The following is a 15,290-nucleotide window of genomic DNA, read 5'->3' on the forward strand; positions in this document are numbered from 1 at the left end:
GTGTCTGTAATCCAAATGAACACTCCAGCCCCTGTCATGAATCCATGTACAGGATATATATATGACCAGTTTTACTAAAGTCCTAGGCTAGTGTGGGATTAGGATTGCAGCGAGAATGGATGGCCGCATCTACATAGCAACTTCATTCTGGCTTTATGCAAGTTTAACTGCCATGACTTTCTCTGAAGAAGTTTGAAGATCGTATCCTGGTGAGCTGCGGACAATTTTATAATGGTGCCTTTCACAAAACTACCATTTCCAGGGATATTTGAGCTGCTCTTTCCCATCACAGTTTTAAACAGAGAGAGCCATATGTGAGTTGTGTCTGTTCAAATTACATTATGACCCAAGTCCATCAACTGCATGATCGGCCCCAGGGTTGTTGTTTTTTCTGGGTTTTTTACATTGATCTGTTTTATTTGTGATATGTATTTATTTGTCTTGGTTTTTATCTAGTTTTTAGGGGAAATTATTGAAGTGTTTTATTTAAAAATGGAAACCACGTACAGTACAGAGACTTTTTTTATTAAGTGGTATGCAATTTTTGTAAATCACATGCTTTTTCTTACAGGAGTGTAACACTGTTATGGTGGAACTCTTATTCTAGCGGTTAATCACAAGTAGTGCATAAATGTGTACACGGTGCTTCACTTTCCCAAAACTAGGCAATTATTGGAATGTCAGACCTGGATCTATAGCTGGGGGGAAAACAACCCAGGAGAATTTTATTGTCTTTGGGAAATTGTCTTAAGTGCATGTGTTACATTTAATTTAAACTTATTTAGGTTTTCACACCCATTATCTGCTGCTGTTAGCGGTTTTTTCAGTTTGCAGGAGGCAAAGATCAATGGATCTTATTTTAATTACCGTACCTCTAATAAAAACAACTCAAAAATTCTTTTTTCCCTGTGAGGATGTCACCTGATTAAATAGCAATGATAAGGCTGATGTGTTTGCGCCGACTACTTGATTCCTCCCCCTTTCTGCGCATTCCTTGTATTTTTAAATTGGAACATACATAGTTGCGTTTCTTCATGTATAGAGTTAGGAAAGGAAATAATCAGTGTCAACATATTCGTCCTTTTCATTGTCCATAATGGTCTGTGTTATATGACTTATAATATTAAGCGGTGTAATAGGATTCATAGCAAACACATCATGCTTCCTTCTGATTGTTAAAAATGCCTACTCATGCTGAAAGAAATTAATGCACCTGATGTACTGTGGGAGAACAGCAACAAAACCTTCACAATGTAACTGCTGTGTTATTTTTAATTTACTTCCAGGCCTTTTAAAAAACTGCTTGAAAATTGTTTAGGCAATAGCTAGCTTAGTATTTTCTAATGGTGACTTCCACACCTAGGTTTCTACTCAGAAACAAGCCCTATTAAGTTTGATGGCACTTACCCCGGTACCATTGTGTAGGATCGCTACAGGCATTTGGACTTAATTACTTCTGAGTCGGTGTGCACAGGATTGCGCCACAAGACTGTTTAAGATAAATTTATAGTGACATTAATTTTTTTTACCTTGCATGTTGAAAAATGAGAAGCAATGCCCTCTCTTTGCAATTTTGATGCTTTTTATTGGTGTGCACGATTGCGTTACAAGTGTGTGTGTGTGTGTGTGTGTGTGTGTGTGTAGATATGCTAAAAAGCTGCGCACAAATGAACAGTCAGTTGAGAAGCTGTAATGCATTAATGTTACAAAATAGAAAACGGTTATAGGCAGAGCTGGGTGGGGCCCAATGCAGTATTCAGCTCTCTGCCTTTTGTCTGGTAAAATGGCTGAGATGGAAGTTCTTGTCTACAAACCATTATTTTTGCATGACCTTTAAAAGGCAGGGGAATAAATTTAATGTATCTCTTTGTTGCCGTACACTGTGCTAAGATATCAATGTATTGCCTTGGATTTTGCTGCTTGAGTTCCCCTCTTCAGCATGACTTGTCAAAGCAAAAAATTGAAACTCTGATTCAATGCCTGTTAATCCTGTTACTTCCAACTTCGGAGTTTTGAGGAATTTCGTTTGTTAATGGTTTTGTTTGCAGAGAATTTATTTTTCATATGCTGAAAATGAATGAAGCGCATAGCTAACTGGTGTTTTCAAATGGAAATGGGGAATGGCGTATTAATACAGTGGTACCTCGGGTTACATATGCTTCAGGTTACATACACTTCAGGTTACAGACTACGCTAACCCAGAAATATTACCTTGGGTTAAGAACTTTGCTTCAGGATGAGAACAGAAATCGTGCTCCGGCGGCATGGCGGCAGCGGGAGGCCCCATTAGCTAAAGTAGTGCTTCAGGTTAAGAACAGTTTCAGGTTAAGAACGGACCTCCGAAATGAATTAAGTACTTAACCCAAGGTACCACTGTATTGGCACCAGGAGATCTGGCTGTGACACAACCGTACCAGAAAGTTGCAGAAAACTTGAGCTGTTCATTTTAAAAGGTGGACATGTATTTATGTGTAATGTGCGAATGTCTTCAGAATTAGATATTTTCTATTGCAATATGTATTTGTAAAAGTCTTCTGTGATCTCTTGTGGGACAGAAAAGGCATACATTTTCACAGACTTTATATTTGAGATATTCCTCTAAAAAATTCAGTTTTTGTTTAAAGATCTTAATTGGTTCTGCCAGTGTAACAGAAATTAAATTAACTAGGGGGGAAAACTGCAATTCCTCAAATACTTTGTGGATTTCCATTTCCCCTTTAATACTGCGGCTTAACAGCTTCATAGAACATAGTGAAAGTTCTTCATTTTAGAACAGTACCACTATCTACTTAGAGCTCTAAAGGAGAAAGACCCTCTTTTTTCTAATGTTCTGATTTTGTAATCCCAAAAGTCAACTCACACCACCAAACTACTAATGTGAGCAGATAACAGGTAAAAGGCGAAAGGAACATCTTCAATACAGGGAGAGAAACAAAGAAGGCTTTTTCCACATAACAGCAGAGGCGGTTTTAGGGTAGCACAACTGGTTCGGCCACACTGGGCACCATGCTATAGGGGGCGCCACAACAGTGCTGTGGAAGGGAGCGCGAGAAACATGGGTGGCAAATTTTAGTGCTGTGCAGGGCACCACTGAAATTTGAGAGCCCCAAATCCACCACTGATGACAGATTTTAAATGGTCCAGCCAGTTGTATCGCTTGCTAGGGATCCCTGCAAACTGTAGTTAGTTCTGTGTGGAAGCCAGGAATATCTTTAGTGTTCTTGACACCCTCGCCAAACTACCATGCCCAGGATTTGTTGAGAGAATCGAAAACAGCTTAACTGGTGTTAAACACATTGCGCTTAACAGCAGGTAACAAAGAAAGCCCAGGAGCGTTTCCACTCTCCTGCTATTTTTGAGTGGCATTCAGTCCCATTCCAGCAAATTCAGGTTGCACAATTAAAGCTAATTTGGAGGTCTTCTGCAACAAAAAGCCACTTTCCCTAAACATCAGACCAGCAGTGGTAAAGTGTGAGATAACATTTGCTTGGCCAACACCATCAAACCTCCCCACTGACAAATCAGGATGAATGCTCATTAAATAGTCAACGTAATCTAACCTCCCTACAAATAAATCAGGAACAGTGAACAGTGCCCAAAAATGGTTTTTTAAGAAAACAACAATACAAAGACAAGAGGCGCTTTGGGAAGGGCTGATTTTGGTAGAGATGTGACTGGGAAACGGTTAGGTGTTCTTATGCATATTCATGTGTGCAAGCACCCCACTTCTCCCCTTCAGATTAGCCTGTCCCAAGGTGGCTTTTATTGAACGGCAACAACACAATAATAAACATGGTCCTGATATATGAATGCAAATGTAGCTCTTGGAACACTTACTAAATTATACACATGCATCTCGTCAGCTCTGGCCACAAGAGTATGCTTGGAGTTTTCTTACAAATTCAGTTTTGGGTATACACCACAGGGTGCCCAGACTCTGTCCTCTCAATTTTCTCAGTTTATTATTTATACCCCGCCCATCTACGTATACCTACGCCAGAAGAGATCTTCCTTGCTCTCTCTCTAATGGCATTTCAGACTGCCATTCAAAAACTACTTAAAGCAAGCCTTTGGGCTTAGGACAGTGTTTCCCAACCTTAGTTCTCCAGCTGTTTTTGGACTACAACTCCCATCATCCCTAGCTAGCAAGACCAGTGGTCAGGGATGATGGGAATTGTAGTCTGAAAACAGCTGGAGACCCAGGGTTGGGAAACACTGGCTTAGGATATGTTTTAGATATAGTCAACCAGATTTTGTGAGGGTTTTTCTTCTGCTGGTTTTATTTTATTGCATTATCTTGCAGGTTGTAAGCTGCTTTGGGTATTGCTATGCAGTGGAAGAGTGGACTGAGAGACAATCAATCAATCAATCCATCAAATGTAGGATTCAGGCTATTAAGCATTTTGGATTGTGCATTAGATTGCCGTGAGAACTCACTGCAGAAGCCAAGACACTGGTATAATGTGTTCCTCATTGGCCCACCCCAAATGGAATTCAGAATGTTGAACTAGCAGAACATTATTGTCAGGATTACGATCGCCATGCTTCACAAAACTCATCAGCGTACATTTTGCAACATAATTTGATGTACATGCCTGAGAACAGAGAAAAGCAAGAGTCTGGCTTGTTGATGGCGCACTTTAAAATCCCCTAAAATAGCTGCCCAGAAGAAATGTAGAAATGGCACAGTTGCTTCGTTAGGGTCCTCACATTGTTGTTAGACTCAGAGTTCTATCAGTGCCAGCCAGCAAATATTAGGAATGATGGAATTTGTAGTCCAGTGACACCTAAAGGGCCACAGACTTCCCATTCCTGCTCCAGACATTATAAACCATTTAAAATGATCTGCCAATGCAAAAATTTGCTACTCTGTCTCCTGAGCATTGGAAAATCTGCTTAACCACACCACCAGAGACCTCACCAGGCATTTACACATGCTTTTAAGCCTCTGTTAGCCTTAAGATAACTACAGAAGCATGCTCCATTGTTTGGAGCAATGTGGCCTAGTTAACTAATTCACCCACCACCCTCTAGTCAAGGGTTAGAAGTTTGCAACTTACAAATATGTGTATGCTGAGCTTTTCATGATGCCTAGGTATGTGCCCAGCACATACGTAGCATGGTGCTTTTACAGTGAAATTGCAGAATGTGCTGAGCTCTAAATAAGAGTCCATTGTGTTCTTTACACAGTTCTTAAAATGTCCAGAATATGTTTCAGAATCTATAACTATGATTGGTAGGTAGGTAGGTAGGTAGGTAGGTAGATAGAGATAGTATTTCCCCCTAACATGGACTCAAGGCGGCACACAGATATAATAAGAACAGATAATGTATTAATGAAACTCTGCTCATTTAGTTGCTTGAACTTCTTTTCAATACAAATTGCATTTGTGTTTGTCTCACAAAACTTTTTTATTTTAAAAAAGCTGTGTGCGTGCCTGTTTGTTTAAAATGGGTTTTATTTTATTCTTAATATTTATTTTTGTATAGAATAAAACACCTTTCCAACAGTTCCTCTTAGGAAAATACTGTCCATTGGAAAAAAAGGATCGAGATTTGTGCAAGCGTGTGTGTGTATTCTTACTGGTGCCTTTCTTGTCAAGAATTGCCCTAGTGGGTCCATTCAGTAGTCTGCCCATTGCAGCGGCTGATCTGTAACACTGGATGCTTCCATGAAGTGGTTTCTTGTGGGCTTGGTGCTGCTTTGTATGTTCACAGTGTCTACACAGCATCATCATCAAAATACTGCCTCATTTCCCTCCTCCATTTAAAATTTGGTTTTACCATTTCTGTGGGTTTTTTTTTCTTTGCCGGGTTTTCCACGGGAACAGTGAATCTAGCTAAAACAGCAAAATAATATGGGGCAGCTTCCCCGCCCCCCATGAGGACAATGGACTATGGATGCTGCACAAAAACTGCATGCGCGAGTAGCATTGAATCCCCAATGGAATCACCCACTGATTTAGACCTGGAAGCATTAAGGGTATTGGAGCTCTGAGTACCAAGACTATATTCCTTTCCTTGCTCATCGTCTGCTTCAAGCAGTTTCAGTTTTAAGACCACCCTGATGGGAGCATCAGTGCATATAACCAATGTACACTCACTGTGACTTCCGCCTCCTTGGAGTTGATTGGTGCTGCAGAGGAACTCATTTGTTCTTCGAATGTTCTGCAAAAATGAAAGGGCAATCAATTAGAGAGGGTATTAGGGTCCCCTCGGACATCTTCTGCACGTGCATGCCAGATTTGTTCTGAGAAATGTGCTCCTGTCTGGTACATCAGACAGGGTCAGGAAACTTGAGGCTTTTGTTATCAGAGCATTTCCATTTTTTAAATAAAGGAAATATCTAAATATTCTAGAAACGTTGAGCAAACTTCCCACCCCCTGCCAACTTCAAATTAAGATACAGCTAAAAACACTAATATAGCTATCCATTACGTAGTACAGTGGTACCTCGGGTTACATACGCTTCAGGTTACACACTCAGCTAACCCAGAAATAGTGCTTCAGGTTAAGAACTTTGCTTCAGGATAAGAACAGAAATTGGGCTTCGGCAGCGCGGCGGCAGCAGGAGGCACCATTAGCTAAAGTGGTGCTTCAGGTTAAGAAGAGTTCCAGGTTAAGAACAGACCTCTGGAACAAATTAAGTACTTAACCCGAGGTACCACTGTACTGGAATCAGCTACATGAAAAATAAGATCTCTAGCAGTGTTGATTTAGACAAAAAACATTAGTGTGGATTGGTTTCTGAATGTCTGATGTAGATTTTCAGTTTCGTTGTTCTGTGTGGGACAGTGACAATAGAGATTATCATATCGTATTGCGGTTAGAGCCACATGCAAGGAGGCTAGCAAAATACTCAAACAAAAAAAAATACACTCGTGACATTTAGCAGTTTATATTACATACTCCTTAAGCTAACAGGGATAGACTTAGCTTTATGAATGTCTGTTGTTAGAACTACTCCTAATAGCTGAAGCTACCTCCTCCATAAAATGGGGGGGGGGCTATTTCAGTGGTAGATGCAGCATGGCATAGTGGTTAGAGACTAGGACTGTGGAGAATGTGCCAGGTACAGATTTCCCCTTGGCCACGAAGGTCGCTTGGTGACCTGGGGCCAGTCATTCTCTTTCAACCTTCTCTGCATCACATGGTTGTTGTGAGGATAAAATAGGGGAGGGAACCCTGTATGCCACTTGGAGCGCTTTGGGCAAAGGTAAACATATTATTGAGTAATAAATATAGGACATCTGCCTGTTGCATGAGGTCCTGGGTTCACTCTCCAGCTAGAGGACCTTGCTGAACTGCTGCTCACCAGAACAGATGGCTTATTGGTCTGTTTCATATGTTCAAAGCCATTTTTTCATGATTTGTAGAAGAAATATACACTTATCCCATCTTACATTCTCCAGACATCTTCTCAACATAGACCTTTTCTCTCTACTCACTGAGAGAAACTCTTTTGCCTTGTTAACTACCTGCCTTTGCATCTGGAAAGTTCTGAATATTTATACCCTTCTCCTATGTTTACTTGGAAGGAAGCCTCACTTGGTTTAATGAAACTTACTGCCCAATAAGCATGTATAGAAGGAGCGTCTCCAACCCCATCGTTTTGCCTGGACGCTGAGGTCCAGCACTGAGGGCCTTCTGGCAGTTCCCTTATTGCGAGAAGCAAAGCTACAGGGAACCAGGCAGAGGGCCTTCTCAGTAGTGGCACCCACCCTGTGGAACACCCTCCCATCAGATGTCAAAGAGATAAACAACTACCTGACATTTAGAAGACCTCTCAGAGAAGTTTTTAATGTATGACATTTTAATGTATTTTAAATCTTTGTTGGAAGCCGCCCAGAGTGGCTGGGGAAACCCAGCCAGATGGGTGAGGTACAAATAATAAATTTATTATAATTATTATTATTTATTTAAAATGTCAGCAAGTGATCTTGCTTAGTGTTCTTGCATTTGAGCTGGTATAGCAATGCAGCTAAGAGGCTGAGCAATGAATTGGGAAGTCCTTGCTCTTAACATCTCCTTGCCCATTAACTCATTTGGTGGGCTTAGGCAAGCCACAGACTTGTCAGTCTTGCCCCCCCCCCCCCGCAACATGTGGATAGTAATACTGACTTGCTTTACAGGGCTGCAGTAAAGATTGCAGCTACGTATTGGACGTGAGCTGCTTTGAACATGTAGTGCACACACGTCAATAAATTATTAGTACTACGACTGTTGATATTACTTGTACAGGCAGAGCCAAATGGCCTCTGTACAACATCATCGATAACTTTTGTATAGAAGAAGAAGAGTTTGGATTTGATATCCCATTTTATCACTACCCGAAGGAGTCTCAAAGCGGCTAACATTCTCCTTTCCCTTCCTCCCCCACAACAAACACACTCTGTGAGGTGAGTGGGGCTGAGAGACTTCAGAGAAGTGTGACTGGCCCAAGGTCACCCAGCAGCTGCATGTGGAGGAGCGGAGACGTGAACCCGGTTCCCCAGATTACAAGCCTACCGCTCTTAACCACTACACCACACTAGCATGTTCAAGTGTTCAAAGCACTTCACATTTGGTCTAGTTGCGGTCCTGTAGGATAATGTGTGCATTGTAGCAATATTGGAATACAGAAGGCATGTGGACTGCGTGTCCAAGTGTTTTGCATCGATGTTCCTAGGTAGTATAAAAAGCTTCATTTTAGATCAGGGGTGCCCAAACTTTTTTCAAAGAGGGCCAGATTTGATGAAGTGAAGATGCATGAGGGCCGACCAAAGTTGTTAAGCTTTTTTAAGGATTTTACCCCAGGACATATACTGCCACGGGGGCTGGATTAAATCAACAGACTTTGGACATGCCTGTTTTAGATGCATGCCATTGTAGTAACCAGGTAGTAGGCATGAGAGTTCAAGTAATACACAAATTTTAGAATTATTAAATTTCTGTCCCGCCCTTCCTCCCAAAGGAGGTCAGGACACAGCAAACATAAATAATATTAAAACAATGTGATTTGCAATTAAAATATATATATTTAAAACAAATAAAAACTAACTACGAAAGCATTTAAAAGCAATTGTGTACCCTCACAGAAGCTAATTTCAAGGTTGCCATGGGCACTGTCTTTCAGCCATTAACCGTCTGAGTGAACAGGGATGTTTTAAAATTCCTCCTGAAAGTCAACAGTGCAAACAGGAAACTGTCACCAAGAAGGCCTTGTCACAGATCAACGCCAACTGGGCAGCAGCCTCTCCTGCCAATCATAGGGCCAGAGACAGTTATTAATGTGGGATGCTGTAACTTAAGTCCATCGACCCTGAGGGCCTCTTGTTCCAGTAATGAGTGATATGGGAAGCAATATTTATTTTTTCTTTCTTTAAAGTAGTAAATATATGGATCTATTACTGCTGCCATGTTACGTGCTGCCACTAGTCCTTCTTCACTGCAGGGTAAAATGTATTTGATTCTGCTTTTTAACTATGTGGCCTCTTCCTAGTGTTCTTCAAAGTACACCCATATACATAATAATATACACATATGTTGATTATTGCTGTTATCTTAGTCTGCCGTCCCCCCACCTTTTTAAGGTAGCCACTCACTGTTTTGGAGACTCCATACTTTCCCATCGTCCTGACCGAAGATCCCATCCCTTTGAACTTTACAAAGTGAAACTGGAAGCAGAGCGGTCACCAATAGTTGCAGCCTGGTCAGCTCCAGAGCTTGCTGCATGATGCATATAATCTTGTCCACTCCAGTTTTTTGAGTGAATTCACTTAAGCTTCATGTCTCTCTGAAATTAGCCTTCAGTCCTCAAACTTACTTAGGGCTTGCCGTATCTGCATAACCCATTGAGTCGCTTCGTGAAAATAGCGGCGCCATCGGTGTGCAAAACGTCAGTGCTCCACTGCAGCGCGTTGGCTCCCTCCTGTCAACCTAGCAGTTCGAAAGCATACCAGTACTGGTAGATACATAGGTACTGCTGTGGCGGGAAGGTAAATGGCGTTTCCGTGCGCTCTGGTTTCCGTCACAGTGTTCTGTTGTGCCAGAAGCGGTTTAGTCCAGCTGGCCACATAACCTGAAAAAGCTGTCTGAGGGCAAACGCTGGTTCCCTCAGCCTGAAAGCGAGATGAGCGCCGCAACCCCATAGTTGCCTTTGACTGGACTTAACCATCCAGGGGTCTTTTACCTTTACCTTTTCCCCCATCAGCTCCTTATAGCAGACAAATTTGACTTTCTCTCTTTTGTTGGTGAGGAAATTCAAAGCCCGTTTGACCAGATAAAACTTGGCGTCAGGCCTAGTGACGGAAAAGAAGATACACTGGAGTTATTTGAGGTGGGGCCTCTGAGGCAGGCCTGAGTGTCTGGGGCAATCCAGCCAGATGGGCGGGGTAAAAATAATGACAATATTATTATTATTATTATCATCTACAGCCAGGTCCCCAGCAGGAGTCACAGGTTTTGGCACCTGTTCTGGGCCCTTCCTGTCTCTAGGATCCAGACCTGTGGAGCAGCTGTAGAGGACAGTCAGGAAGCACCCCATTATTCATTTGTCCCCCAGAATGTTCTAGAGCAATGCTCTCGCAGGGCATTGTGGGTAATTACCATTCTGAGTGGCTTGCAGCCACTTGCTGCAGGTAGAAGCACCTGTGCTGCCTGTCGCCATGGCAACCCAGTGACGTCTGAGGGAGCCCATGAAGGACACTTTGCCAGGCAGCTGGAGGCTATTAATAATAATAATAATAATAATAATAATAATAATAATAATATTTATACCCCGCTCATTTGGCTGGGTTTCCCCAGCCAGTCAGGGCGGCTCCCAACAGAATATTAAAAACACGATAAAACATCAGACATTACAAACTTCCCTAAACAGGGCTGCCTTCAGATGTCTTCTAAAAGCCAGATAGAAAGTTGACTGGGAAGAGAGCCCAGGAGGCAGGGTAGCTACAGGAAATATAGGCAGCGAGCGAAAAGGAGGGGAGCCTGAGGAACGGAGGGAAGAGACCCATCTCTGTGGAGAAAGAAGTGGCAAGAAACCAGGAAGAGTCATGCACTGCAGGTATGGAAGAATAGGGCCCAAAGACTGGCACGGTGCCAGATTTCTTAAATTAACTTGAAATAAGGTGGATTTCTAGTAACTACTGGATATATTAAAATAGCACAGGTGCCCATGCAGTTCTTTGGAGCATTTCACGGTTCACCTGTCTGAAACTTGAAAATAGGATTTGTTTGTAATTGCCTGGCCTACTTCCTCCAGCAGCTACAGACTGACCGTCTCTTGGTAACGTTTAGGTTACAATCTGTAATTGGTAAACTGTGTTTCCGTGCGCTCTGGCTTCCGTCACAGTATCCCGTTGCGCCAGAAGCGTTTAGTCATGTTGGCCACATGACCCGGAAAGCTGTCTGTGGACAAACGCCGGCTCCCTCGGCCTGAAAGCGAGATGAGGACAGCAACCCCATAGTCACCTTTGACTGGACTTAACCGTCCAGGGGTCCTTTACCTACAATCCGTAATTCTCAATATCTGTCTACTCAGTAGAAAAGGTATGCATAGTATGAGTCAAAAGTGTACAGGCTCTGAGGCATAATTCTGTTATAATTCACACTTTCCAGAGCTGATCCCTGATTATTTCTGGTCTGGATCACACATGCATTTTCACCATTTAACCACAATGATGTTCAAATGTGAATGGGCCAACCTGGCTGTGACATCATATTGCATCTTCTCTGAGACTGTGTGTACGCCAGAGTGTTCTGTTGTGCTTTTGTGAACATTTGTCCACACAAGAGCCGCTTCGACTGAAGTCTCTCAGTGTCCACACTAGTGGATGTATATGAATGTGTGTTGTTGTCCTGTCCCCTCAGTTAATAATAATAATAATAATAATAATAATAATAATAATAATAATAATAATAATTTATTTATTTATACCCTGGCCTCCCCAGCCAGGACCAGGCTCAGGGCTGCTAACAACCAATAATAAAAACAAGTTGATTAAAATGCAATTTAAAAGATTAAGATACAACATTAAAACATTAGGGTGCAATCTCTTCATAGGAGGAAAAAGAAAGAGGAGAAGGGAATCAAACTGATTCTAAGCCAAAGGCCAGGTGGAACAACTCTGTCTTACAGGCCCTGCAGAAAGAGATCAGATCCCGCAGGGCCCTGGTCTCAAGAGACAGAGCGTTCCACCAGGCCGGAGCCAGTGTTGAGAAGGCCCTGGCTCTGGTTGAGGCTAATCTAACTTCCTTAGGGCCAGGGACCTCTAGGGTGTTGCTATATATGGACCTTAAGGTTCTCCGTGGGGCATACCTGTAGGTATGAGGGTCCTGGGCCGTTAAGGGCCTTAAAGGTCAAAACCAGCACCTTAAATCTGACCCTGTACTCCACCGGAAGCCAATGCAGCTGGAAAAGCACTGGGTGAATAGTACTTTCCCCACCCTTCTTGAGTTTCAGAAACTTAAGCATGCATGCAAGTACTTGTTACCTTGTACTTAAATATTTGAAGTGCAAGTTTTCTGCTTGTGCATATACAGGGCTTGCATAAAGCAGTGGGTTTTTAAAAAGTGTTTGTTATAATTTTAATTTTGTAAATCACAGGGTGAATATGGACCACGGCTTCCCTGGATTTCAGATCCAGTGCAGAAAGGGGGCAAGGTTCTCCTTGCATTGTCCTGCTAATGATTGATTGATAGTTTATCACGTGGTTATATATATACGTAGATAATTTTGTTGCCCTTTATTCATTCATAGTCTCCATTCTCGACCCCCCCTCACCTGGGTGTAAGCCCCATTGAATTAAATAAGAAGGACTTCTGAGTGGACATGGTTAAGCAATCCATCAGTTCTGCTGATGGGTTGGGTCCAGTCTTACAGAAGACGGACTGAAATCATGGCAATTAGTTAGTTGCGATCTAATAATGTGAAATACATCTATAGTTTGAAAATAAAGTTGTGAAAGTTGCTGTTTGCACCTCCAAAAACAAATTTCTTAGTTCAGATGCAGTAATAAAAAGCTGACCAAATGATAGTTGTATTTAACTTAAATCCTACTGATTTCAGTAGGCTTGCTCTAAAGGATAAGTAAAGTCTGGATCCAACGCAATGTGTGTATGGAATTAATACAATACTTACAAATACTTGCGATTCTTTACAGATCTTTGTGTTTTCCAGGTCAACACCCCCTACTTTTACTTCCAGTGTACTTTCTCTTCACTCCTGGTACTGTGGTACCTCGGGTTACATACGCTTCAGGTTACATACGCTTCAGGTTACATACGCTTCAGGTTACAGACTCCGCTAACTCAGAAATAGTACCTCGGGTTAAGAACTTTGCTTCAGGATGAGAACAGAAATCGTGCTCCAGCGGCGTGGCAGCAGCGGGAGACCCCATTAGCTAAAGTGGTGCTTCAGGTTAAGAACAGTTTCAGGTTAAGTACGGACCTCCGGAACGAATTAAGTACTTAACCCGAGGTACCACTGTACTGAATTCTGGTACAGTATTGATATCCAGTCTGCAGTGCTGCATTTTTTCATCTGGCTCTCCATCCATCTAGGGCTAACAGCTGCCCGAGAGATCTACTCAATGCTGTTCTCCCAGAAAGTGCTTCTGAATATTGAACACTTTGCACAAAAAATTGTTTCTGAAATTTAGAAAAGGGGTCTAGCCATTTATCTTCCCTTAATTCAGTATTACTCACTAACAGTGCAACAAAGGACCAGCGGCAAATACTTCCCATCGCTTTAAGCAAACAATTGCAAGTTGAAGATCAAAAGAATAGTTAACACCCCCCACCCTGAGTCACTTTCTCGATTGCAGTTGAGGTTCACTTATATTATTCTGCCATATTATTCTCCCCCAAAGGGGAAATCCTACTAACACATATTTTTTTCTTCTTCCTGTCTTTGTACTCACCCCCCAAATCCAAGAATCGAAATCATAGAATTGTTGGATTCTTTGCTGTTGGATTCTTTGGATTTGGGGGTGAGTAGGAATAATAATAATAATAATAATAATAATAATAATAATAATAATAATAATAATAATAATAATTTATTTATATCCCGCCCTCCCCAGCTGAAGCCAGGCTCAGAGGAACATAGGAAGCTGCCTTTTACTGAGTCAAGTAAAAGGCAGCTACTAGCAGTGGCTCTGCAGAGTCTCAGATGGTGGAAGAGCATTCCTAGTACTACCTGTAGATGCCGGGAGTTGAACCCAAGACCTTCTGCATGTAGCGCAGATGCTCTAACACTGGGCTACAGTAGAGAGAATGAAGAAAGGAATACAAGCAGACCTTGGAGATTTTGCAGGTTCTGTTCTATTTTATTTTAGATTTTTTTTTCCAATACAGTGGTACCTCGGTTTAAGAACAGTCCTGTTTATGAACAATTTGGTTTACAAACTCCGCAAAACCAGAAGTAGTGTCCCGGTTTACAAACTTTACCTCAGTCTACGAACGGAAGCCGAACAGTGGAAGGGCACCGGTGGTGGAAGGCTTCATTAGGGGAAGCGCGCCTAGGTTTAAAAATGGTTTCAGTTTAAGAACGGACTTCCGGAATTGATTAAGTTCGTAAACCGAAGTACCACTGTACAAAGTTATAAAAATCCAAATTTATAACCATATACAGAGATTTCTCTGAATCTCACAACTGCCCCCAGTCCCGTTTTAAGCATTTAAACCTGCATCTTCTTCCAAACTCTTAACTTTTATATTAATCCATATTGTCCATGGCAATTGTTACACTACAAGTGAAATCAAAATTCTGCCAGTGTTTCCATCTGCTTACAGTAGTCTCTTAGATAACTTTTGTAAAGTTTTTATCTTCTTGGTTCCTGAGTTTTCCAGTCAGCTTTGCCATTTCGGCATAGTCCATCAGCTTGGTTTGCCATTCTTCTCTGATAGAGACTTTGTTTTCTTTACATCTCTGGGTTAATGGCATCCAAGCGGCTGTTGATCCATACATAAAAAGTCTTTTCTGGTCCATTAGGATGTCAGTAACTGTAATTCCTAATAAAAAAGCTTCTGGTTTTTTTTAAACAAAAGTTATTTAATTTTTTCCCCCATTTCATTATATATCATCTCCCAGAAAGCTTTTACCACCTTACAGGTCCACCATATATGGTAAAAGGAACCTTCTTTTTCTTTACATTTCCAGCAGGTGTTTGTACTTGTCCTATACGTTTTTGCCAGCTTAGTAGAAGTCAAATACCACCATTACATCATTTGCAGGTTCTGTTCTAGACCACTGCAATAAAAGCAAATATCACAATAAACAAGTCACACCATTTTTCGGTGCATATAAA

General features: G+C 41.7%; 1 protein-coding gene and 1 long non-coding RNA gene across 11 annotated transcripts in view; one reads left to right on the forward strand and one right to left on the reverse strand.

The window, feature by feature from the left end:
- LOC309353632 (uncharacterized protein) overlaps positions 1–9,740 on the reverse strand; it is a 143,928-nt gene extending 134,188 nt beyond the window's left edge. For both annotated transcript variants that reach the window (XM_081883099.1, XM_081883097.1), the window contains exons 1-2: positions 9,585–9,740; positions 6,105–6,168 (exon numbers count right to left, since the gene is read on the reverse strand). In XM_081883099.1, the coding sequence (XP_081739225.1) occupies positions 6,105–6,168; positions 9,585–9,601 (81 nt within the window). In that variant the 5' untranslated portion in view covers positions 9,602–9,740. The remainder of the gene's footprint in view (positions 1–6,104; positions 6,169–9,584) is intronic.
- Positions 1–15,290, forward strand: part of LOC309353633 — a 99,949-nt gene that overhangs the window by 5,067 nt on the left and 79,592 nt on the right. For 2 of the 9 annotated variants that reach the window (XR_014161948.1, XR_014161949.1), the window contains exon 1: positions 10,742–11,044. The exons of the other annotated variants lie outside the window; for them this stretch is intronic. This is a non-coding gene — a long non-coding RNA (uncharacterized lncRNA). Of the gene's footprint in view, positions 1–10,741; positions 11,045–15,290 lie in introns of those variants that run through there. 9 annotated transcript variants of the gene reach the window in all.

The sequence above is a fragment of the Podarcis melisellensis genome, assembly GCF_964234715.1.
Source record: "Podarcis melisellensis genome assembly, chromosome: 12".
Lineage (NCBI taxonomy): Eukaryota > Metazoa > Chordata > Lepidosauria > Squamata > Lacertidae > Podarcis > Podarcis melisellensis.